Below are 25080 nucleotides of genomic sequence, written 5' to 3'. Positions count from 1 at the left end.
ATAAAGCAGCCCTTCCTTTAAGGTTTGCGAAGAGTTTCATGTGTATCATGTAATCCTCGTGATAAAGCAGCTGCTACTTTTATCCTCACGTTATTGATGAGCAAATCAAGGCTTTCAAAGTCACACAGCTACTGTGCTTAAGTCAAGATTCAAATTAAGACCTTCCTGACTCCAAGTCAGGCACCATATCTACTTTATTACCTAAAGAGCGAAATATAATGCAGTTATGTTATTAACAAGCAAGGAGATACTTGCCCCAACACAGGGAACTTGGGGGTACATAAGAAGGGATACTGTCATAGTATGTAATATGAAGGTGAAAGGCCTTTCCAAGCAGTATGTAAAGGCTGCTCCACCCCTTGTGAAGTCCTCAGATCTAACAGAAGACCATGCAAGGCTAAGGTTACAAAATGGGGCTTTGCAGACAATGGAAGGCTGCAAAGTACAATTCTCAATATACATTTTTGTACCTCAGTGTAAATCTGATTTTATTACAGTCCATTTGAGCCAGGTCAGATTGAATTTAGACTAGAGTGCAACCAAAATAATATATATAAAGGGAGGCAACCTGACACAGATTGACAAGTTCAGAGACCTGGGGTTCTATCTAACTAGCTCTGCCACCACCATGAAGTATTTTTCCCTGCCATGAAATAAGTCACAACCTCTCTGGGATTCAAATTTTCCTCATGTTTAAAGTAAAAAATTGGATTAGATTAACTCTAAGGTCACTAGCAGCTATAAGTCCAATGACTTCATGAAACCAAAACTCAAGGGAACTAAATTAACCAACCCAACTCTATGTATGTAGGAAGCAACAAAGTATGAATCTGAAACCAGTCCCTCTGGCTACCCTAGCTTCTCTTTTTGCTACTCCTCACTTATTCTATCTGTAAAATAAAGGAGCAAGATGAGTATGCCTACTAGTTCTAAAATGCTATAATTACTATATGTATAAAGTATGAATACAGTATGATGGACAAAATTTATAGGTATCTAAAATACCTGTCTTATTTCAGATGTAAATTCATGTTAACAGATGGAAATACTAACACAAATACATGGGTTATGGGGTTCATTATAAAAATGTTTTTTAGTCAACTACTACTTCACAGATAGGCTGGAGTAGAAAAACTTGAAGCTAGAATATCAAAAGTATTAAAAGACACCTTTAACTAAATAGTCATTGTAAATGAATAAAGACAAAGCATTTCTGAAGTAAATTAATTACTTAATTAATCTGATGTGAAGTAATTAATCAGCATCTCTAGAATATAGCAATAACACAAGCCTAAGTGAAACAAACCTGGTTGCACAAACTAATTCATCTTTTGAAAAACAAGTACTTCCTTGTGCCTAAGACTGATTCAGTTTAATTCCCTAGTCTAATGGGGAATAAGACATACAGAAAAATAAGTATGATGCAAGGCAGAATGTGGTATAGGGATAAAGAAAGATTGAAAGAGCTCTTCAGAAATTTGAGAAAGGCGAGAACCTTTTCAACCAGGAAGAAAAGCATCTGAAAAGGGAAATACAGGAAAGGTGAATGTTCCAGGCATAAAAAGTGCCACAAGAGCAGGGCACAGTACCTAATATGTAGGAATTTAAACAAATACTTACTGATGGGAGTTAATTAACTGTACAAATATAGGCTAAACAGTGTGAATAGTTCATATTTTTGGTTCATTCACTCATTTTTAAAAATAACATTTTATTTTTTCTTTTTTAAAAACATTATTATTATTATTATTATTCTTTGCGAGGCAGTTGGGGTTAAGTGACTTGCCCAGAGTCACACAGCTAATAAATATTAAGTGTTCAAGTGTCTGAGGTCAGATTTGAACTCAGGTCCTCCTGACTCCAGAGCCGGTGCTCTATCCACTGTACCATCTAGCTGCCTCTTATTTTTTCCCAAAATTACAAAGACAATTTTTAACATTCATTTTTATAAGATTTTGAGTTCCAAATTTTTCTCCCACCCTCCCTTCTTCTGAAAACAGTAGGCATATGTAGGCATATATAGTTTATACACAGGCTATCATTTAAAACATTTCCACTGAATAGTTCGTTTTTGCTGGATCACGGAGGTCATGAAAGATAATTGTTTTAGGTCAGATCACAGGTCTAAGTTAAAGCTAGACTGTGGAAGACCTTAAATGGCAGACAAGCAATAAGCATTTATTAAGCTCTAACTACATATACCAGGTACTGCAAGCAAAAAGAAATGCAGTTCCCACTCTCAAGAAGCCTACATTCTAAGGGGAAAGAGAAAACAGAAAAAAAAAGAGGAGAGAATTTAAGTGGAAAGAGGTCAGAACCTGTGGGGAAATCCAGAAATTGAGAAGCATAGTTAGGAAGGGAAGGAAGGCTGTGGACATTCTAGACCTATCCCCCAAATGGAGGCACTAGGAGGAATCACCAATGGTATAAGGGGACAAAGGGATATTCAAGGCTGAGAAGGTTACAGAGATGGATGGATCTTAAATGTCGGGGTAAGTAGTTTGTATTTTATCCTGTAGACTAGGGGTTCTTAACCTGGGATCTGTAAACTTGCTTTTTAAAATATTTGGTAACTGTATTTTGACAACTGATTTCCTTTGTAATCCTACATATTTTTAAAAATATTAATCTGAGGAGGAGTCCACAGGCTTCACCAGACTGCCAAAGGGGGTCCATAACACAAACAAGGTTACAAACCCCTACAATACTGTCTACTAAGGAATGAATTATGAATTGTCAGTAAACTCTAAAACACAGTATTAGATCATTACAATTACAATTTCACATTTACATAGCATTCTACAATTGAGATTAAAAAAAAAAACAAAACCACAACCTTCCCCTCCCCGTCCCCCCAACTATCCACTCAATGCTTTACTGTTACCTGCATGTGATATGGGTTCTCAATGGTTAAGCCAGGTTAGAGCAGACTTTGCTAGGTACTAGACCAAGATATAGGGTCTTCAAATTTGGATGTGGATTAAGGACTGTCTTATCTGATGACCAAACAGCTAAATTCAGATAGACATGTTACAAACTTGGATATAAGATAACAACTTTTTTTAGTCATAACAATTCTTGAACACCACATACTAAGTTACAGGAGACATAAGATTTTATAGTTGAGAAAAGTGAGGCTCACAGAGGTTAAATGATTTCCTTATGGTCATACTGCTTAGTAACAGGGTACATGTTATTGCAGCAAACTTGAACATTTTTGAGTTCCACCACAGCATTTCAAGACTACTTCTCTCCTTACCACTGGTTGTGAGAACTGGGACTGCCTCAATACCAAACCACTGAGGGTAACTCCATGTGATTGGACAAAAACTCCATCCAACATGGTAAAGTATTTAGAAGGTAGAACAGAATGAGTTTGAGGGAGAAGGATATAGTTGGCAAGGAACGATTCTGTAGAGTGTCTACAGCCTCATGTGAAGAGGACTGCCTGTTTCCTTCTTCAGTGCTACTACCTACTGCTTTTGAGCAGAGTGTCTTTCTTCCCTGGTCCACAGAGTAACAACTGGTCTCACAGTTTGTTTTTTAATTTATCTCTGAAGCAGTCCTTCTGAGGTTTCCTAAGAATTTTTAATGCTAGTGGCAAATGACATTATTCACTCTTCTTTCTACAGCCTCATCTCTTCTTTTTTCTTAGTTCCTATTTGGAAAAACTGTAGTTATTAATGAGTGTGGGCAGAAAAATGGTTGAAATTTAGATTCATCTGCATTTCAGAAGAAAACACAGTAAGCTCATCAGTCCTACCACTGAAGTTTAGTGGGCCAGTAAAAAAAGAAAGACTAGGAAATCCCAAGTAATAGTGAGAGGAAAAGAATCAATCAATCAGTAAGTATTTATTAAGTGGTTACAATGTACCAGACACTATACTAGGCACTGGGGATACGAATATAAAAAGCAAAACAATCCTTACTCACAATTCAAGTGGGAGAGACAAATACATATGAAAATACATACAGTATTTACATAAAATTTATTTATATTCACAGGGAGGACAGTAGCAATTGAAGTGACTGGGAAAGGAAGCCACTGGAGTTTGCTGAGCAGGGAAAAAGATGGTCAGATCTGCGTTTATGGAAAATTATTCTGGCAGCACTTTGTAAAGGATAGATTCAAAGAGCATGAGATGAGGCAGGGTAAAGTTTAGGAAGCTATTGCAAAAATACAAGCGAGAGGTTACGGATTAATAGAACCTGAACTAGGGTGGTAACTGTGTGAGGGGGGAGGAATTGGAAGTAAAAGGTACTGTGAAATTAGAAAGGAATTTGGTAGCTGACTGGATATATATGGTGAGCAGTCAAGTATAATGCCAAAGGAACAAACATGGGAAATTTTAAGGATGGTAGTGTCTTTGACAGAAATAGGGAAGTTTGGCAGAGGGGAAAATTTGTGGGGAAAAGAAAATGAATTCCATGTTACATATGTTGATTTTAAGATGTCTCTGAAACATCCATTTTAAAATGCATGCTAGGCAATTGATGATCTGAGACTAAAGTTCTAGGGATACACTGAGGCTAGCTAGCTATGTAGATCTAGGAAATCATATGCAAGATATGAGCTAAACTCACAGGAGCTGATGAGGCTATCAAAAGAGTATAAAGATAAAAAGGGCCTAAGACACAATCCTTGAGGAACACCCACAGCTGGTGTGTGATATGGAGAAATCATTAAAAGAAACTGAAAATTAGTTAGAAAAGGAAGAGAAGAATTCCTTAGGAGAGAGTTGTGTCACAAAAACCTAGACAAGAGAAAGTATCCAAGAGGCGAGGGTAGTCAACAGAGTTAAAAATACAGCAGACAGATTGAGAAGGATGATGACTGGGAAAGATAATCAGATTTGGCAATCAAGAGATCAACAGTAACTTCAGAGAAAACAGTTTTAATTTAATAATAAAGTCAGAAGTGAAGGTGCAAAGGATTGAGAATAGAAAGGAGAAAAGAGGTAAAGTGTGTATGCAACCTTTTCAAGGAGTCTGACTAAGAAATGGAGAAGAGATATAGGACAATAGCTTGAGGGGTCCCGTGGCAACTAAACTACCTGGTGAAGCTTGGGCAGCTATTCCATTTAAGTAGGCAAACTCTCTGTGCTCCCTTAAGCAAATACATTTCAAGCCATTTGGTAACTAAAAATACCAAATAAGAAATATTGTTGAAATCCACAGAATGCCATTCAGATTTACAAAGCACATTTAGGTTCTGTGATTCAGAATATTACGTACCAATGGGACAAAAATAGGAAAATATAATTGCATATTTACACTGTTAAGGGTCTTTGTTAATTAAAAAAAAGGGCATCTGTCCAATTTAGCATTTTCTTTTAAAAATTTTGCAAGTTTCTGTAATATGGAAACATTAATCAGCAAGTTTTCACTATAAATCAACGAAGCAAGCATTATTAGGTTTATACTATCTGCAAGGCACTGCACTTGGCACTGGAGATAAAAAGTTAAACAAAACAGCTGTCCTTAAAGGGCTTACATTTTAGAGAAACACTTACAAATATGTACTAAACAAATGCAAGGTATTTTGGCAGGGCAGGGGGAAGAGGAGCACAAGTAGCTGGGGGATCAGGAAAGGACTCATAGTTGCATTTGAGCTCAAGTGAAGTGATGAGGTAGAGCATTTTGGCCATGGAAACAAAAAATGGAATGTCACATGTAAGGAATGCAAAAAGGCCAATGAGGCCAGATCTCAGAGTGAAGAGTAATATACAATAAGCTTGAAAAGGTAGGTTGGCTCTACGTTATAAAGAACTTTAAATGTCAAACAGAAGAATTTATATTTGTTATTACAAGTAGCAGATGTGTATGGAGCATAAAAACTACGATTTAGAACTATCACTCTGGAAGTAGTACAGATGATGGATTTGGGAGAAGAGATACTTCAGTCATATATGATTTGAATCACTGTGAGTAGAGCTAAGATGGTTTAGTTTGAGACACCTATGGGATTTACCTCAGACAAGAATCCCTATCTCTTGACTAAGGCCAGTGCTTTTTTTCACCTTTTAAAATAAGGTATGTTAATCATCTTAAAAAAAAATAAACATAAGAAAAAGAATTCAATGAAGAATTAACCACTGGTAAATCATTAATCTAGGCTGAACTATTTTTTCATACCTCTTTCGAATGTATGTTGTATTCTCCTTTAAACTGATCAACAGGTGTCCTTAAGCAAAATATCGAACTTTGGGGGAAAGTGTACATTTAATGACCGAATATAAATAACTCTTTTGGATTATTCACAGTATTAGTCTCCCCATTAGCAAAGTTAATGTGGCTATATTTAATCAACATTTATGTTTACAGAGACATAAATGTAATAAAGATTATTTTCCATAACAAAAATGGTTTCACCATTTTAAATTCATAACCACCAGCACAAAAATAATTTAAGCTGAAAATTCTGATTTATCTGGATATCTCCCTGGGTGGGCATGGTATGATGTTTATATCAGAATAAGGATTAATAAAACTTTCATATTTATACAACTTAACCATAATATATATAACAAAAGGTCTGTTTCACATAATCCTAGGACAGATGAGGTTATATCAATGCCTAATTCTGTATCATTATGACTAATTCTGCAAATACAATGGCCAATCTAAATATTGGTATAAAAAGTTAAGACTGGCACAGCTTCACCCAAGACAAAGAACCTTAATTTCTTGCCTTACGCTAACGAAAAACAATTTTTTTAGTGAAGACTAAGAATTCATATTGGCAATGAAAAGGGAAACACCAAGAAGATTATAAAAATAATCTAATTAAAATAATTTAATTATTTTTGTAATCAGGAGGATTTTCTGCTTCATAAAACATTTTACCATTTTCAAGAGCTATATAAAGGTATTAGTTTTCATTTATTTGTTCTTTGAAAAACCCAAATGGAAGAACATAAAAAAATTAACTCACCAAGAAGTGAAACAGGCTGGGTAACAGGAGGTGCAGCAGGTGGAACAGCAGACCCATACATTTTCGCACTGTCACCAGATTCGGCATTTCCTCTAGCCCCAGAAACCACTGTTGGAATGGGATTTCCAATAGATAAGTCTTTTGTAGTGTCTTCATTTATACCAGCGATAGTAGCTAAGGAATATAATCATATCAACATGTAAAGCTGAATAACTCATTCCCCTCCTTATTTGATAAAATACCTTGACGTCCTATATGCCCTCTGTTGTCTCTTTCACTCTCTCCCTCTCTCACTCACTCACACACAAAACAAAGGGAAAAAATGCTTACAATTTGGGATGGTTATTGGTGGAGTGTGGGGAGGAGGAATAGACACTGGTGGTGTTATAGGAGGTGGGGGTCCAGGAGGAAGAAAACCTAGAAAAAAAGATAAATAATCACAATTTGGACTTTGTAGTAAAACTATGGAAAACATCCTGCACTGAGTCTGAACCCCTACAGATAATGAGATCTGTCACAGCTGCTCCTATTTGTAGATGACACTATACTGAGCACATCAAGTCTCAGAATATGATACTGCCTCCTCAGTAAAATACATATTTATTCGTGGGAGAGTAACCTATTAATCTGCATAGGTAAAACAAAATGAATGAAAAATGTATATTGTTATACCACATAACTGAACAGCTGGCCCTTTGAGTTGGGCTATTAGCACAGTTATCTTAGCCAGGCACAGCAGATGGACAATGAACTAGGCTCGGATTTGGAGAACAAAAGTTGTTCAGGCTACACTGAATTTTGGAATTATAAAGTAATTTCAACAACTCCAGTCTGTTCCCTGAAATTAAAACACCTGACCCCATGGAAGCAATAAGACTATGAATGCAATACAACAATTCCAAAAATACCAAAATAATAATATAAATCATAAGGGAGAGATGAATAATTGGTCCAATTATGCTGTAGCATATTACCAAAACCATCAGAAATGATGTGAAAAATGTCAGGGAAATTTATGACTTAAAGAGTATCCACATCAAAGAGATCTTGAAGTACCAAAAAATATAGTTGAGCCAAGACTCCTATTCTAATGTTCTGTCCATGACAACACTGCCTCTTTATAATATGTCTGTCACCCCTGACTGAGTACCACTATATTCTAGGTTCTAAGTTAGCATTATTTTCTTAAATGAGTTAGCAATACCTGGTGGTAAATGCATTGGGTTGAATCCTGGGCGTAAAAATGGTGGAGGAGGAGGGGGAGGAACTCCATGACCAAAACCAGGTGGGGGAATTCCTAAAGGTGGTGTGAAAGTAGGTGGCTGGAGTGTACCAACTACTGGAGGACCTGGTTGGTGTGGTGGTACCTAAAAATGGAGACAAGAGAAGGATTTTATACATATAATAGATATGTCATATACAATACCTGTAAATGTATGTATAAACATGTAATAATCAACATAACATAAATAATAAAATACAATTCCATAGTATTAAAAAGAGTTGACAATACTAGTTTACAGCGTGAAATTCAACCTAATCTGTATAGATTTGAAGAGCTGTTATTTAAAAATAATTCCATTTCTTTCAGTTTAATTATCTTGCACAGAAGAGAAAAGCACAACTATTATGTTGGCATGATATTTACTTTTACTCTCTTATATAGTAAAATATGATAAAGTTCCATGCTAAGATCTGGACTGGATGGAGTTAGAAATGGTTAAATCTACAAAACGGTAGTAGTGATTTTTCAAAACAAATATTGCACGGTCAATAAAAGATATTTAAGTACAACAGCAAGCAAAAGCCTATAAGTTATTATACCTTAAAATAGCTCATGTATTTAAATACATCAGAAGGCTCTGTATAACAGAATGAAATAACAAGCCCATTCATTTATCATTTTATTTAAGTAAGGATATGCTTTCTCAACCTTATACCCCAACCACCCTTCTCCAACTGATGTCTAGTCAATGTATAGTCAATCAAAAAGTGAGTTTTTTCTCTTAATCTATTCTTATTCTCAATTGCTTTTCTTCTTATTGCCATAACTAGCTTTTCTAATACTATATCAAATAATATTGGTCACAATGGACATTCCTGATTTTCTCTGATTTTACGGCAAGAGACTCTACTGGATCTCCATTATATACAATGCTGGTTCTTGGTATTAGATATTTACCTTAAGAAAGCTCAGTTACTTTTTTTCCCCCAAAAAATTTTGAACAGAAATTAATGGGTGTCGTATTTTGTTAAAAAAAAACAAACACCTTTTCTACATATTAATCTAATCACATGATTTTAATAGTGTTTTTCTTTTTGGTTCATGTTGTTATTAATATGGTCTACTATGGTTAGAATTTTCCAAATATTGAAACAAACTTGCATTACATAATTCCGACCTAATCTATGTGTGATCTTTTTAATTGTCAATAATTTCATTAATATTTCATTCAGTACGGAGAAAATAATCAATAGGAATATTGATCTTTAGTTGCCTTCCTATGAGTGGTATCTCCCTAGTTTATGTGAGAATATATTAGTATCAAAGAAGAAATTTGTGGTAACCCTCCTTTTCTATTCCTACATTTTCTGGATGTTATTTTTGTATGCCATCTCTTATTTGTGGGTAATTCGTAAATACAAGCAGACCATTTATGTCTTTCTTACCTTTAGGTCAATTTTGTTTCTTAATTTGGGGTCAAATAATTTGTGATATATCACTGAGCTTTCAGCAGCATGTGGAGAAATTTACCATCCACTGAGAACCTCTTATTAAAATTTGAACTTTTAGTAGGACATCCTCCATCATAATAGCAAACACTCTTTGGCAAACATATAGTTTTATGTTGTACTTGTTATTCTTAAGAAAACAAACTTTTCTTGGTGCTGCAACTCATGACAAATTCTGTATGATTTAAAGACGTGTGGAAGACCTCTTGTAGGAGAAGCCCTTAAAGCTGCATTTAGCATTTGACTCCATAAGAAAATTTTATAATCAAACAAACATAAAATATCTTTCACTCAACGATGTTATTGTAAAGATATGGTCTACCAGAGGAACTAGTTCGTAAATTGAGTTAGGGAAAGAAAGACCTATGTTCAAATCCTAGCTCTTCCCCTTACTCTGTGTGACCTTGGGCAAGTAACAACTTCTCTGGGCCTTCATTTCCTCCCCATTTGTAAAATGAAGACATTGTACTAAGTGATAGTTAAGGTTCTTTCTAGTTGTAAAATCTATGATACTATAAAAGTCTGCCTGTTCTGTTTTCATTTTTTTAAATATTAAATCATTCATAAAGACTTAATAAAAATCAAAAAAAATACAGCTTAATAAGATATCAAAATTCTTTCAACTAGTCCATGATTTTTTTCTGATCTGTTGCTATATTTCATTCTTTAAAATGTCTTGAAAAAAGCAGTCCCTCAAAATTTTCTTTTTAAAATATATACAAAACTATTTTTTCTTTCCCTCCCAAACTCTTCCATTAAGGAGGCACAGAGAGAATCTTTTGTAACAAATATGCACAGTGAAGCAAAAAAAAAAAAAATTTGGTCATGTCCAAAAAATTTAAGTCTTGTTCTGTGTCTTGAGTTGTACTACCTGAAGACCAATTTGACATTCATTTCACAGGTTGCCATGGCCAATTTACTAGTGCTTGACACTAGTATTTGACACTTGAGTTCATCACCAATATTTATAGCATTGTCCATGAAAAGAACAGGGGAAAAACTTCCTTGACCAAGTAAGAAAGAACCAGATCAAACAGTTGATTATAGACTCAGGTCTAAGAAAGGAGACTGGTATAAGTTTAAAGTGGAAAGTAGGTACCAGAAAAAAAGCACAACTTATTTAACTTCTACAACCTCTCATGAAAAGGAGTATTTGTGTTGTTAATGGATCTGCCAGGTTAGTAAATCTGCTGTGTCAGAATCTGGAGAGTCAAGTGGTCAGGGAAATATATCTGACAAGGAGAAACAAAGGACTGTAGCTTTAATTAGGCCACTGTTATTTTGCTTTTGGCCTGAACTCTCACAATGTTAGCAGGAAAAGTGTTAACTACAATTGAACAAATTGAATTAACTCATAAAAAGGAAAATCTAAAAAAGTTAAGCTCTGACTAGAAAAAAAGATTAAAAATGCCACCAGCAACTGACCCCATAAACATGTTCACAAAGAGCAGCAAATAAGCACCAGAGCAGAAAGCTACCAAATAATCAAACCACTGTAGAGGACAAGGAAAATTGTGTAATAATCTGCAGAATAAATTTAATACTTGCTTTTTCGCTAGTAACAACTAGGACCCACATATGTACAGAATATTAAGTTCATGTCCAACTCTAAGAGACTAGTTTCTCCAAAAAGTACTAAAAGAATGCATTTGTAGCATCCAGGTAATATTAGAGATAATCAACTATTCCCTGAAAGAATGTTAATACTTCAAAAAGGAAAAGCAAGAAAGCATTTTTTTTAAATGGCAAAAGGGAATTTTTTCAGGAGATTGCAGGAAAGAGAATGTGACACAAAAGAAAAAAGGATCACTCAAACATTTGCAGTGATATAACAGCTATCAGGTTCTTGCTGAAGAGGAAAGGAGGTAGATTATATCTGAAAAGAAGCAGCTCCTTGAACACCAAAACCCAACGATGGGGCCCCACAGGTGCTATGAACTGAGGGTATGGTCAATAGTGGACAAAAATTAAAGAGAGATACAGTGGTGGTTGGTGAACATCTTACCCACTCCTGACAACCATGTGGGATGCTGATTTGGTCAATCTATCAACCTGGCATAACAACAGACAAAACTGTTACATTGCAGGAGCATACAAGCAGAACATTGAAAAAAAAATATCAGTCATCCAACTTTCTTGGTCCTCCAGGACATTTCATATTTTAGGAAAAACAAGCAAATAATAATAAAAAAAAATCAGACCTTATGATGCAACTTATAACTACCACTTACAGACAATATCTAAAGAGGCAAAAATAAAACTCTTGTTCTCAAATATCTATATACAAATGTCCAAAATAATGGCTAGAAAACAAGATCTTCATACATAGAAGAGAATTTGTTCCAAGATTTCTCTGTGACTCCAAGGAATGGTATTCATGACAGGAGTTTGGCTGTGAAAGGATATATTTTATTAAAAAGAAAAAGAGAAGATACAAGTGAAGAAAATGAGGAACTGAAGAAAGAGAAACTTAGTGGACAAAACTGTGGTAATAATCAACAAAGACAGAAATAGAAGCAATGTCAAAATATACTACAGATAGCAGGTACCCCTCCCTCCTACCCCAACCACACCTACTTATCTAGTTTTCTTTAAGTATTCTTTTCTGGCTTAAAGCAAAGCAACCTAATAATTTCTCAACTTGACTTAATGATAAATTCATTTTGATAACTACTTCAATTGACTTCCTTTGTAATTCTATGTTATTTTATCCATTTAAAAACATTATTGTAAGAGAGAGGATTCTGAGAACATAGCAGAGTAGGTCAGAAAACTTTCAGCTCTCCAAATTTCCTCCACAAAAAAAGACAGAACATTGCCTCAGAGCAGCAAGAATAAACACGGTGTGAAGCATGACAATTTGAGAAGACCCCAAGAAAGACTGGACTGAGGTCTGGCCTGAGTGAAATGCAAAAACCTCCAAGCCCACTCTGCAAGAACAACAGGTCACGGAGGCATCTGAGTTGAGAGGCAGCCTCAGCATTAGAAATTTTCACTTTGCAGCCAGTGTGGGTGTCTGACAGCAGACTATGAAAAGACTGAAGGATCTTCCACTGTGCTGACCAGATACATCTCACCCTGCAGCTGAGGGGAGAAGGAGCTAGCACACACCTCGTAAAAGCAGTAGCGAAGAGTGGGGACCCTGTTGGCTGTGGGCACTTGCAGGAGAGCAGAGTCCCTGGTTTTAGTTCCAGGGTAGAAAGGACAGGTGTAGTTTGCAGCCACCAAAAGGACCATAGGGAAGAGGATCACTTAAAGGAGAGTGTGGCTAGGGGCCCCTGGCTGTAGTTTGGAGTAGAGAGGAGAGCCCAACGTTGGGCCCTAGGATAAACCTCAGAAAATAACGGTAAGAAGGACCTGAGACTTGGGGCATCATTCCTCACACCTGAGAACCACAAATTACACTAATAGTTGCTAAAAACAAAATAAAACAAAAAATAAATTAAAATGAATAAGCAAAAGAACCCAACCACAGATGGTTACTATGGGGATAGAGAAAATCTGGGCTTATATTCAGAGGAAGATAATGGAGCTAAAAAAGTCACTCCTTTTTTCAATGAGAACCATCAAAGCACAAAAGAGTACTTGGATGAACTTAAAAAGGACTTTAAAAATCAAATAAGAGAGACAGAAAAAGCTAGAAAAAAAATTAAGAGTAATACAAGAAAATCAAGGAAATTATGAAAAGAAAGTCAACCAATTTGAAACAGAGAATTAAAAACTTAAGGAAAAAATAATTCCACGAAAACTAGAATTGGGCAAAGGGAAGCTAATGACATTCTAAGACACCAAGAAACGATAAAACAATCAAAAGAATAAAAAAACAGAAAAGAAAGTGAAACACCTCATCAGAAAAACAACTAATTTGGAGAAAAGACTGAAGAGAAATAATACGAAAATAGTCAGACTACCTCAAAATCATGATTTTAAAAAAAGAATCTTGATACCATGTTACAAGAAATTATCAAGGAAAATTGCCCTGAAGTTCTAGAACAAGAAGACATAGCAAAAATAGAAAAAAAAATCCACTGATCACTATCTGAAAGTGACCCCAGGAGGAAAACTTACAGGAATATCACAACCAAGTTTCAAAGCTCCCAGGTTAAGGAGGAAATATTGGAATCAACAAGAAAAAAAATTAAATATCATGGAGCTAGAATAAGGATTACACAAGACCTAGCAGTTACTATGTTGAAGGTCTTGGAATACAATATTCTGTAGAGCAAAAGAGGTGAGGTTACAAGGGTAACTTACCCAGCAAAGTTAAATATAATCTTGAATGAAAAAAACAGACACTTAACGAACTCAAAGACTTCCAAGCTTCTGTGACAAAAAACGCCAGAACTTAATGGAAAATCTGATATATAATATCCAAATATAAGAGATTCAATAAGGTCAAACTGTATATGTGAAAATGTTAGCAGTACTCTTTATGACTGTCATAATTATTTAGGTAGTTTGAAAGAAAGGCATGAGCTGAGCTGAGCATGATGGGGTAATTCTTAAAAAATAAAACCATAGGGAGGGATAAAGGAGTAATTAACTCATACAAATGAGACATAAAAGGAAAATTTGATACAAAAGAAGCTCTAGAAGGGGGAGGGCGGGTACTGCTGGATCCTTACTCTCATCAGGAATGGGTGAAAGAGGGAACTATACGTATCTAGAATATAGAAGCCTTCTAAATTCAGAAAGAAATAAGAGGGCAAGGGGATAGGGTAGAGAGAGAAGATAAGGGAGGGATTTTTAGAGGGGTAGGTAGGTTAAGGAATAGGAGGACAAGGTAAAGCAGAGGAGTGAGGAGGGATAGGGTAAACAGAGTGAGAAGGATAATGAGAAAAAAGAAGAAGGAAAATACACAACAAGTAATTGTAGCTTAGAATGTGAATGGGACCAATTTACCCCATAAAACAGAAATGGATAGCAGATTAAAAATTTGAATTCAGCAATATGTTGCTTTTAGGAAACATTATAAAAATGAGAATATACATAAAGATAAAATAAAGGTCAGGAGTACAATTTATTATACCAAAAAAGGAGGGATAGTAATCATGATATCAGACAAAGTTAAAGTAAAAACAGATTTAATCAAAAATGAAAAATAGATAGACTACACTGTCAGCAATATTATTCAATATTGTTTTAGACCATTTAAAATACCTGATGCACACCTGCAAAAACAGACACAAAAACTATATGAACATAAACACAAAACACATTTTATACAAATAAACTCACATTTAAATAACTAAAGTAATATTATTCATGGGTAGGGTAAGCCAATATAATTTTTTAAATGACAATCTTACCCATCTATTCAATGCCATCCCCATTAAATTACTAAAAATTATTTAACTGAGTTAGAAAAAAATAATAAAGTTCATTTGGAAGAGCAAAAGGTCAGGAACTTCAAAGAAACCAGAGAAAAGATGTAAAGGAAGGAGAGTCAGCAGTATCAGACCTTGAATGATATTATAAGGGAGAACATTGCTAAAGTACAAAAAAAAAATTTAGATTATTTTAAATTAAAATTTTCTCATATAAATAAAATCTATATAGGCAAGAATAAAAGGAATACCAAAAGTTGGGGAAAAAAACTTTCACAGACAATCTCTCAGATAGGATGTGATTGGGTTGGAACATTGCTATGGTGTAGGAAATGACAAGTTGGTTGATTTTGAAAAACATGAAAAGACTTGAAGCTATGAAGGAAGATGCTATCCACCTTCAGAAAAACAGATGACAAGTGGAAATAAGCATAATGTCAATGTTTATAGATATCTATACATATGTATATACATCCACACTTAATTGTAGCCTTCTTCAGGGTGGAGGGATGGAAGGGAGGGAAAAATAAAGTAAAAAGTACACAGCAGAAAACAAAAGAAAAGCTGGCCAGTTTTGAAAAGGATTTGTAGTATTTGTTATATAAGTTTTCTTGAAATGGAAATTTAATGTTTTATCAAATTGAATCTTCTCTTATGGTCTGCTATGTACATGGCAATGGTTTTTTTTACCTTATCTCATTTTTTATTTAAAATTTTAAAAAATTTACAAAACAAACAAAAAACCACTAGTGAGAGAAGCGCCACCAGTGATACCAGACTGCTAAAGGAATTCATGACACTCCTGCCCCGCCTCCCCCAGAAAAAAAAAAAAGGAAAAAAAGGTTAAAAATACTAGTTTGAAAAGGAAACAACAAAGTGAACTGAAAACTGTTATTCTGGACCGAAATCTGACCAAGAAGGAAAAACTACCTACTAAAGTAGAAATCAAGGCCAAGGGACCACTGTATCTGAGTCTGTGATGGTGAAGGAGCAGAAACTCATGCAGGAGTCTTCACATGCAATCCAGAATTTGGGAAGCATGAATTTAAAACAGCTGAATACAAAGTTAGCTAGAATTTGTGACTTTATATTCTACAAAGGATGTCAACTCATGAGAGATGGGCACCTCTCAAGAATGAAATTCTGATGAGACACAGAGTAGCATGACTCCATAGAGATAATACCAGGAGCACTAAAAAGTATGGGTTAAAACTGGCAATAAATTCTCAAGAAAACATAAAGGGTGTGAGGACTGAAGAACATAGTATATGAGAATCAGCTGATGGAAACGAGCATCTTTAGACTGGAGATGAGAAGATTACCAGCAGATGTTATTAAAAAATCTTTAATTATTTAAGAACCAGAATGTGGAAGAGGAATTACATCTGCTGTTTAGTCCCAGAGGACAGAAATAAAAGTAATGATTAGAAGTTATGTAGAGACAGACTGAATCTTGATGCAAGGAAATCTTTTCTAACAATTGAAGCTTTCTAAAAGTGGAATGGGTTGCTTCAGGATGTAGGGAATTCCCCCATCCACATGTTCTTCAAGGAAAGGTTGTCAGAAGTACTACAGAGGGGATTTTTGTCAGATGTGTTAAACTAAAAGACTTGGGGTCCTTTCCAATACTAAGATGCTGTAAATGTGCTAAATAATAATAGCAAATATTTATATACACATTTAAGATTTTAGCATTAGATTCTCACAAAACTCTGAAGGGTACCACCCCCATTTTATAGATGAGAAAACAGGCAAAAAAGCAGCCAAAGTATTAGCCCAGGTTGCAGCTAATAGGGGTTTGAATTTTGAACTCTCTTCTTCCTGATTTCAGCTCAGTATCTCAAAATCATGTTTCTATATTTTTCCTTTTCACCAATCTATGAATTAGGGCATACCTTTAAATTATAATTTAGAAAAGGTTTTAAAAGAAACCAAACAAATTTGCTTACTCAATATTTCATTATGCTTAAACATGATCAAAGAAAATAACTATCTCAAGAAAAGAAAAGAAAATACTATCTCACCTGGGGAGGCGGTACTGTTATTGGTGCAGGAACAGGAATTGGAGGCACAGGAACAGGTAAAGCCTTAGGTATTGGTGATACTGGTTCAGCATGTGTAGTTTCTGCACCTCCATTCTGAGCAACTTCATTGTCAGATTTCTTAGGAATTCCTTTCCAATCTGTAATTTCAACAGTGAAATCTTCCTCATCAATTCTTAAAACAATACATAATTATTTACAATAAATGACAAATCACAAAAATGTTTAATATCAAAATTACTAGCATAGTAGCTGCAAAAAAGTTTACAGAATTAAAATATTACAAAGCAAATGAGATAAATTATGGAACATAGGAGATCAAATGCAGTAAGCTGACTCATAACTAATGAAATACATCTTACAAAATCATTGTTTTTTAAAAAGCATCTAAAAACCTTTCCATCTGATATACTTTTTTTTTAAAGGCAATTGGGGTTAAGTGACTTGCCCAGGGTCACACAGCTAGTAAGTGTCAAGTGTTTGGTCTGAGGCTGGATTTGAACTCAGGTCCTCCTGACTTCAGGGCCAGTATGATACACTTTCTAGGTAACTAAATTGGTAAAGAATAGACTTCATTCAATACAGTCTAAAACATTCCACTAGCAAGGTTTTTCCATTGCTTATTTGAAATGAATGACATATTTTTGAAGATCACTGAAGATCTTGACTTTTAGTTAATTTATATTGTCATGCTTAAGTAATTAATATACTGTATTAAAGATTTTAAAGGTTTTCCTTATATTCTAATTTTTGCTAAAACTTAAATCTATTGCCAGACATTAAATTCCTCAGAACTTCATCAATTTATTACTTCTTTAACTTGTCATATAGTCTAGTTTTCATTCTATCTCATACTCAGAGTCTAACCCTATCATGATCTATGACAAACACTGCATTTTGCACCATACTAGTTATCAGAAAAAAAAAAATTAAAAATAAGCAAAAATAGTAACAGAGCTTTAGTGACATTTTCTTCCCTAATTTGAGCATTGTAATCTTCATGAACATAGAGAATATATTTTAACCTTTGTAGCCCTCCACATACTTCCCCTTTTGTACTTTGGACCACTTTGTAATTTGTATTAATAGATGTTTACAGAAAGTATGACACACAATTGAAAGCTGCAATGAAATTAGATATACTTTTGCCTACTGATACCAGTGTCATTTAAGATAAAGGTAAACAGGTAAGATTTAAAAGCAGGGACAAAGGTAAAGTAGGTATTTTTAAGCTATGAATAGCAGTCAACTGAAAACTGTTGTCAATAATTATTCTAATATTTTGAGTACACCCTACCATCTTAAATAATACAATAGCTCTAATTTTAATTATCTGAAAGCTGGCACCAAAAAAATGTTCTTTCAGTACTTTATGCTTTTAGCATATACCAAGTAGTAGGTTAAAAAGATGAGGAAATACAAACCTCATTTCACTGGGGTAAGAATCAGCATAAATAGACACAAAGTTATACCATGTATATAGTTATAAATGTTAATGGATTTAAATTATGTTAATTACCTCATATTCTTATTATAATACAGAGAAGCAAGATTCTTCTCAACAGAGATTTCCAATGAAAAATATTTAAAGTTCAGGGGTGGGGAACCTGTGGCCTTGAGGCCACACATGGCCCTCTAGGACCTCAAATGCGGTCTTTTGACTGAATCCAAAATTCACAGAATAAATCCCCTTAATAAAAGGATTGTTCTGTAAAACTTGGTCTCAGTCAAAAGGCTACACCCAAAGACCTAGAAAGGCCACATATGACCTCAAGGCCCCAGGTTCCCCACCCCTGGTATACCTCTTTGGGTGGACTTCTTTACCTTTAAAAAAAAAAAGGCTTTACTGATATAATTCAATTCCATCTTTTCATCTGCTTTTTACTTATAAGTGGGCATACACCAAATACAAGATTCTTGCCAGTAGAATTATTTCATTTATTGTTATTTGTAGCCCAGCCCTAACATATTGCCTGGCAGTAGTAGGCACTTAATAAATACTTGCTGATCAATTGAAATCCCTTACACTCTATGCCAAGGGTTGGCCAGTCTTTTTTTTTTTTTTTAAACTTCCTGTTAGCTTTTCTTATTGTTCAGTCATGTCCAACTCTGTGTCCCAATTTGGGGTTTTCTTGGACAAGATACTGGAGTGGTTTGCCATTTCTTTCTCCAGTTCATTTTACAGATGAGGAAACTGAGGCAAGTAAATAGGGTTAAGTGACTTGTACAGAGTCACACAGTTAGTGTTGGTAGCTATATTTGACGTCAGGTCTTCCTGACATCAGGCCCAGCACTCTATCTAATGTCTCACTTAGCTGCCCCACCTGTTAGCTAAGAACGGCTTTTACATTTTAAGATAAAGTTATGCTGTATTTTAAAATATAAAAACCAACTTTGGCTCTTGGGCCAAACAAAAATGGGGGGCTGCAAGACAGCAGTAGTTTGCCAACCACTGCTCTATGTTAATATGCTACCAGACATTTAATAATCTACAACTGCTAGTGCAATGAAAAGGCTTAGGAAGTAGTATACTAAAACATAATGCAAATGAGACTGAGGCTAAAAGACTTAACTTCATTTAGGCCACTTTAACCTCTACAAGCCACATCACATATGGATATCATTGGTCATGAAGGACACTAAGAAATTATGTGAATATTTCCATTTCTACTTATGGAATAACAACTCAAAGTTTATTTACTACTTGGGCAGACAAAGGATGATACACAAAATTGGCATACAAACATAACTAGCAAAATTACTTTTTGTCTTACCGGGATTAAGTGTTTCATTGTCCAGCATTCCTCCTTCACAAAAACTTTCAAGGTCTTCAGGTTTGACTTTGTCCCATGGTATATAAGTAACACCTAGTTCCACATCCCAATATTGCTTATAATCGGCTTTTATTCCTTTATTTAAGGCCCAGGCAATCTATTTCACCAGTCAAAAAAAGCAGGGAAAGGCAAGGGAGAATTAAAATTGATTACAGACATCTAAAACTCTGAATCACATCACCTAAATTTAAACCAAAAGCAGCCATTGGGTAAGACTATGGTCTAGAGATGTGCCCAGGGAGGAGCAAACAGTGCATGTATGTTGGGGTATGGGTGAGTATAGGAAAGGGAAGGTGGTGTGTGCAGACTTGCAACAGAGGCCTGGACAGAGGACACCAGAGCTCCCAGGAAGCCTAGGGAGAAGCATTAATTAGTCCCCAAGACTACTTTTCCACCCTCAGAGAGGGGATCATTAAAAGTCTTCATTTTTCTAGGGAGGGAGTATACTTTTCTGGACTTTATTCTATCCAGGGAGAAATGTCACTTCAGGGGATTCTTAGCACTTTCTGCCCACATACAGAGGAAGTGCAGTTACTGAGCAGCCTAGAGGAGAGTGGCAAATTGGGACAGTCTCATCTTTGGCCAGGCTGCTTAAGGGCAGAGTACGTGCCACTTTCAATCAGAGTAAAGAAATTGTGCAGCTGGACCACAATACAATCACTTATCCTGTGACACCAGATGAATGTCACAGGCATCAGAATTCTTCATTATAATTTTGTTATAATCTGAAATACATTGTATCCCCTCTACAAGTGGGCCCTTTAGCCCTAAAAGCTACTTGCTATTCACAGTAAGTCTTCTCCATTCTCCTAACTGTAACACTTTGGGGTTGTGATTCCTCATCAGAAAAAAGATTGGAGGGTCTCTCTATCCTAGTGCAGTGAAGACCACTCTGGCAAATCAGATACATGACATCAGATCTGAGAATTATTCCATACTCCTGTAACTCACAGTAATTCCTTCATACTGAAGAATATCTAGCTTAATGAAATGACGTTGGCTGTAAGCTCTTGAGATTTTAAGTGTTGCAAAACACTGAGGCTTCCATGGAATTTACCAAACTAGATTCCTATACTGTTAAACAAAATCTCTATCACTGATCAAGTAATGCCATTTCTGAAGTACTAAATTGTATTATTCATCTGTGCATGTAGTAGATAAAATTAATCTGGCTGGTTTAACATATAAATGAAAACAACTAGAATTCTAATGCTCATGGTATCAAATTCCACTTCAATAAATACTAAGGGCCTAGTGTTGGCACCATAGAGACCAAATAAAGATGACACAGTTTCTGGTCTCAAAAGTTACAACTAAGGTCCTTGCAGGGCTGGTAGATACGAGAAGGACAACCATCTACTCATTATCATTTATAATGGCAGGTAGAATATGGTGATTACTGAGAATGGAATTAAACAGAAGGGTTTCACAAACATTTGTTGAAGGAATAACTATCCGAAGCATGAATTAAACAAAACTACATTTTTCATTGTAACAAACTTTTCCAAGTATACACTTTACAGCTCTGTTAGAAGGTAAAAGTAAGTAAGGTTACCTTTATTAAAAAAAAAAAAAGCTCACTTACAAAAAGAATGTAAAAATTGCTTCAAATTTTACTAGGTATGTGGAATGGCACATTATCAAAAGTTGGCATCAAAAGTATGCAAAAATTCCAAATGTCAATTTTTTAAAAGTAACAAAACAATAAATTTAATGTGGAAATTTTAAAACTGACTCCAATATGCATTTCCTTCAAATTTGTACCTTTATAGATTTCTGGTTGACTTTGTAGTTCCCACGGCTCAGTTTTTGAAGGGCACGGTAAGCATCTTGTCTATGGACCATTACAATATAGGCACACCCCCTAGGAGGTATCATCTGTTCCAAAATATACAACAGAAAAATCATAAATATAAAAAGTCAAGATATATGTGGTAGCAGCATCTTAAATTTATTCCCAGGACACTAAATATACCGTACAGCAATTTGGAATTTGATTTGTCAAGCTACACATGCACCCCTATTGATGAATATTAAAGGGCCACAGAAATGCAGAGGATAAAAAAGGGTAGGATCTTGTAGATATAAAAGTAGTCCCCCAATCAGTCAGGTGGACTAGATTGAAGGTATAAGGCTAAAAGAATTAGACTTAGTTCAGACGCATAAATGGCTCCTTAACTACTTTTCAACCAGAAGGCACTTTCACCTTTCTGGGTGGAGCTGAGATACTGTCTGAAGTCCTAAGAGCAAGAGGATAAGTGACTGGAAGAATGTGAGGCTAGTACAACTAAGCAGCAGTAAGTGTAAAGCTTCTGGAATTTGATGCCTGATCTTCCTTCTGGCAACTAGAGTTCCACCTCCATCCATTACTACCTATGTGACTTTTGAAAAATATGGATTTGAGAATTATATTAGGTAAGATTTATATAGTGTTTTAAGGTTTGCTAAGTGTTTCACATAAATTATCTCCTTTGAATCTCACAATAATCCTAGGAAGTATGTGTTATTATCATCCCCATTTTTGTGGATGAAGTTGAAGAAACTGACGAACTGTGCCCGGGGAAACTGAGCGGTAAGAGTGCATAAAAAGTTGTGTGAGTGTGTGTGTGTGTGTGTATGAGCATACATGTATATGTGTGATGAAATTACATCCAGATGTACGTCTACGAACCTATGAGCCTTATGTTTCTCCTACCCTTCCTTTTCCTTTCAGTTGAGATTTGCTGCTCAAGCCTTTTGTCTAGAGTTCAGTCAAATAAGCAAAGGTTCTCATACTTAGTTACCTTTTCCCTTTTGGCTACAGCTAGGAAGGTTAGCTTCCCAGAACTGTTCCTGTACTTCTGTCTTCCCTTCAAGAAGGAAATATACACGTGGGTTATATCCCAACTCCTCTATTCCCCTAAGCTCAAGAGGATCATAGGCTAGGCCTCACTCTATATGCTCATTCCCTTCTCTCTCATTCTTCCTCCCTCTTGGGTGCAAGTTTTTTCTCTTTCTACTAGAAAATGCCAGGTCCAAATGGCCTCAGGCTCAGGCAAATCCCAATGGGTTGAAGAAAAGTACTGTTCTACTAATAATACTCATGCATTTTACACACTATGGATTACTGTTAAGGATTTGGTCTTCATTATATAAAAGCCATTTTCCTCAAATTTATTAATTAAAACACTGAAAAGGCATTTCTATAAACACAGCAGACTGCAAAGACTTTTCTATGAAAATGAATCTCCATTTCATACTACTTGCTGTAAAATACTCACAACCACACCCTTTCAAAACTATTTTGTCTGTCACAGTTTCCTTGTATTCCAGGGGTAAGGAATCTGCAGCCTAGAGGTCACATGTGGCCTTCTAGGTCCGCAAGTGCTGCCCTTTGACTGAATCCAAACTTTACTGGCCAAAGGTTCCCCACCCCTATATTCTGCGCATTTAAAAAAATGTTTGAATTGCCCTCCTTTTTTGGGCATTACTCCTGCTAATCCCCCTCAGCATTCCCGTAGACTAAAACAGCAAAACAAAACTCCAATGAATTCATAGTGAACTGTGTCCAAAAATTATACTTTTATTTTTTTAATGCACCTCGTGTCCAAAATCATTCACCAACAGGTAGGTAACGTGCTTTATCACAAGTCTGCTGGAGACATGGTTACTCCTTCCAAAGTTGTTTTTCTTTATAATGTTGCTATTCTTGTATAAATTGTTCACCTGGTTCTATTCACTTCACTATGAGTCAGTTCAAACAACTCATCATTCTCTGAAACTGTCTATTTTGCATATTCATATACCATCATTTGTTCAGTTGTTTTCCATTTGCCCAAGAGGCAATCTAAGACCACCCCCTTCCCCCCTCCAGTTTAGATTCTCATATTATTTTCAATCTCCTCTGCCCCTCCTCCTTTCAGGTTCAGTAAATTAGTTTTGCTTGTAGCTCTTTCCTCACCTTCCTCTTAATGGCTTCTCATCCTGTTCCTCTGTTTGAGCTATTTCTACACCAAACTCTGGGTGTGATGTGTTCAGTCCTCTTGTTTCAGAACAGCAGGACTGACCAGATGCCCGCTCTCCCTACTAATTTATCCACATTCTCATACTCTTCTCATACAACTCAATGATAAGAAATAGCAACTTCCATCCTTCTTTACTCATGTACTTCTTTTTACCTTTCTACTTTCAAACCCTAAAAATAAAGCCAATCCAACCCCAGGTTCTGTTTTCACTTCTTCAATACCCTTTTAAAAGACAGCAAAGTTTTGAGAGACACTTTTTTTCTTCTCCCACTATTAAGTGTTAGAACCATAGCATTCAACAGCTTCTTCCAACTGATCAAATAAATTTACTTTTCTAGTTTTCTCTGCATTCTTGTGTTTGCATTTCAAAATTTCCTACTTAGCTCTTGCTTATCTATCAGAAATGCTTCGAACTCCTCTATTCCACTAAAGATTGATTTTTTCCCTATAAGATTTTACTTAGCTTTGCAGACTAAGTTATTTTGGTTGTAAAACTTTCTTTTGACTTTTAGGATATTGTATTTTAAGCTCTCTGCTTATTTATAAAAGAAGCTGCCTGGTCTTATGTGATTCCAACTGTAGTTCCCTGACATTTAACCATTTCTCTCTGGCTGTTTGCAGTATTTTTACTACCTGAAAGCTCTGGATTTTGGCTAAGATGTTCCTCCAATAATTCTTAAATCTCTCCTGACCTCTTTTCCAGGTCTGTTGTTCCTGATATAGATCTTATATTTTCTTATTTTTTTTTCTTCTGGCTCATCAAGTCACTGATTTCTACTGGCATATTCTAGTTTTCAGAAAATTCATTTCTTGGGTAAGATTTAGCATCTTTTCAGTTATTTATTTTCCTTCCAATTCTTTATTCCAGAGTTTTTATTTCAATTTTTTATCTTGATTCATTTCTTCTAGGTAATGATATATTTCCTTTGAGTCACTGCTTGCTCTAAAGACCCTGAGATTCTTTCAGTGACCCTTTCTCTCATTCCAAATCCCACTGATCTTTGACGTTCAGGGTGTTGGATGTTTATGGCCTCCACTGTCTCAGGACAATAGTTTCGGGGACCTCAAGAGGCCTTAGGCAGTCCAGGTCTGAATGTTCCTGTGCTGGGTTATTGCTGTCTAGCATTCTAAGGTCTGTATCTTAGGGCTTTCTGATCAGCCTGCAGCTTTCTCAGGGGAGCTCCTGAAGCTTCAAGGTACAGATTC

The 25080-nt window shown here is 35.6% G+C and overlaps 1 protein-coding gene across 6 annotated transcripts in view; it reads right to left on the bottom strand.

Moving 5' to 3' along the window:
* Nucleotides 1-25080, bottom strand: part of SCAF4 (SR-related CTD associated factor 4) — a 111904-nt gene that overhangs the window by 12231 nt on the left and 74593 nt on the right. For 4 of the 6 annotated variants that reach the window (XM_020995989.2, XM_078146535.1, XM_020995990.2 and 1 more), the window contains 6 exons: nt 21635-21748; nt 19811-19967; nt 17019-17176; nt 8139-8301; nt 7265-7351; nt 6935-7108 (listed from right to left, as the gene is read on the bottom strand). In XM_020995989.2, coding sequence (XP_020851648.1) covers nt 6935-7108; nt 7265-7351; nt 8139-8301; nt 17019-17176; nt 19811-19967; nt 21635-21748 — 853 coding nt within the window. The remainder of the gene's footprint in view (nt 1-6934; nt 7109-7264; nt 7352-8138; nt 8302-17018; nt 17177-19810; nt 19968-21634; nt 21749-25080) is intronic. The other 2 variants (XM_078146536.1, XM_020995991.2) reach the window with 1 other exon arrangement.

This window comes from Phascolarctos cinereus, unplaced genomic scaffold, assembly GCF_003287225.1.
Source record: "Phascolarctos cinereus isolate Bilbo 61053 unplaced genomic scaffold, phaCin_HiC Scaffold_726;HRSCAF=1367, whole genome shotgun sequence".
In the NCBI taxonomy this organism is placed as follows: domain Eukaryota; kingdom Metazoa; phylum Chordata; class Mammalia; order Diprotodontia; family Phascolarctidae; genus Phascolarctos; species Phascolarctos cinereus.
The sequence above is the reverse complement of the archived record's forward strand: the minus strand, read 5'-3'. Positions and strand labels throughout refer to the sequence as shown.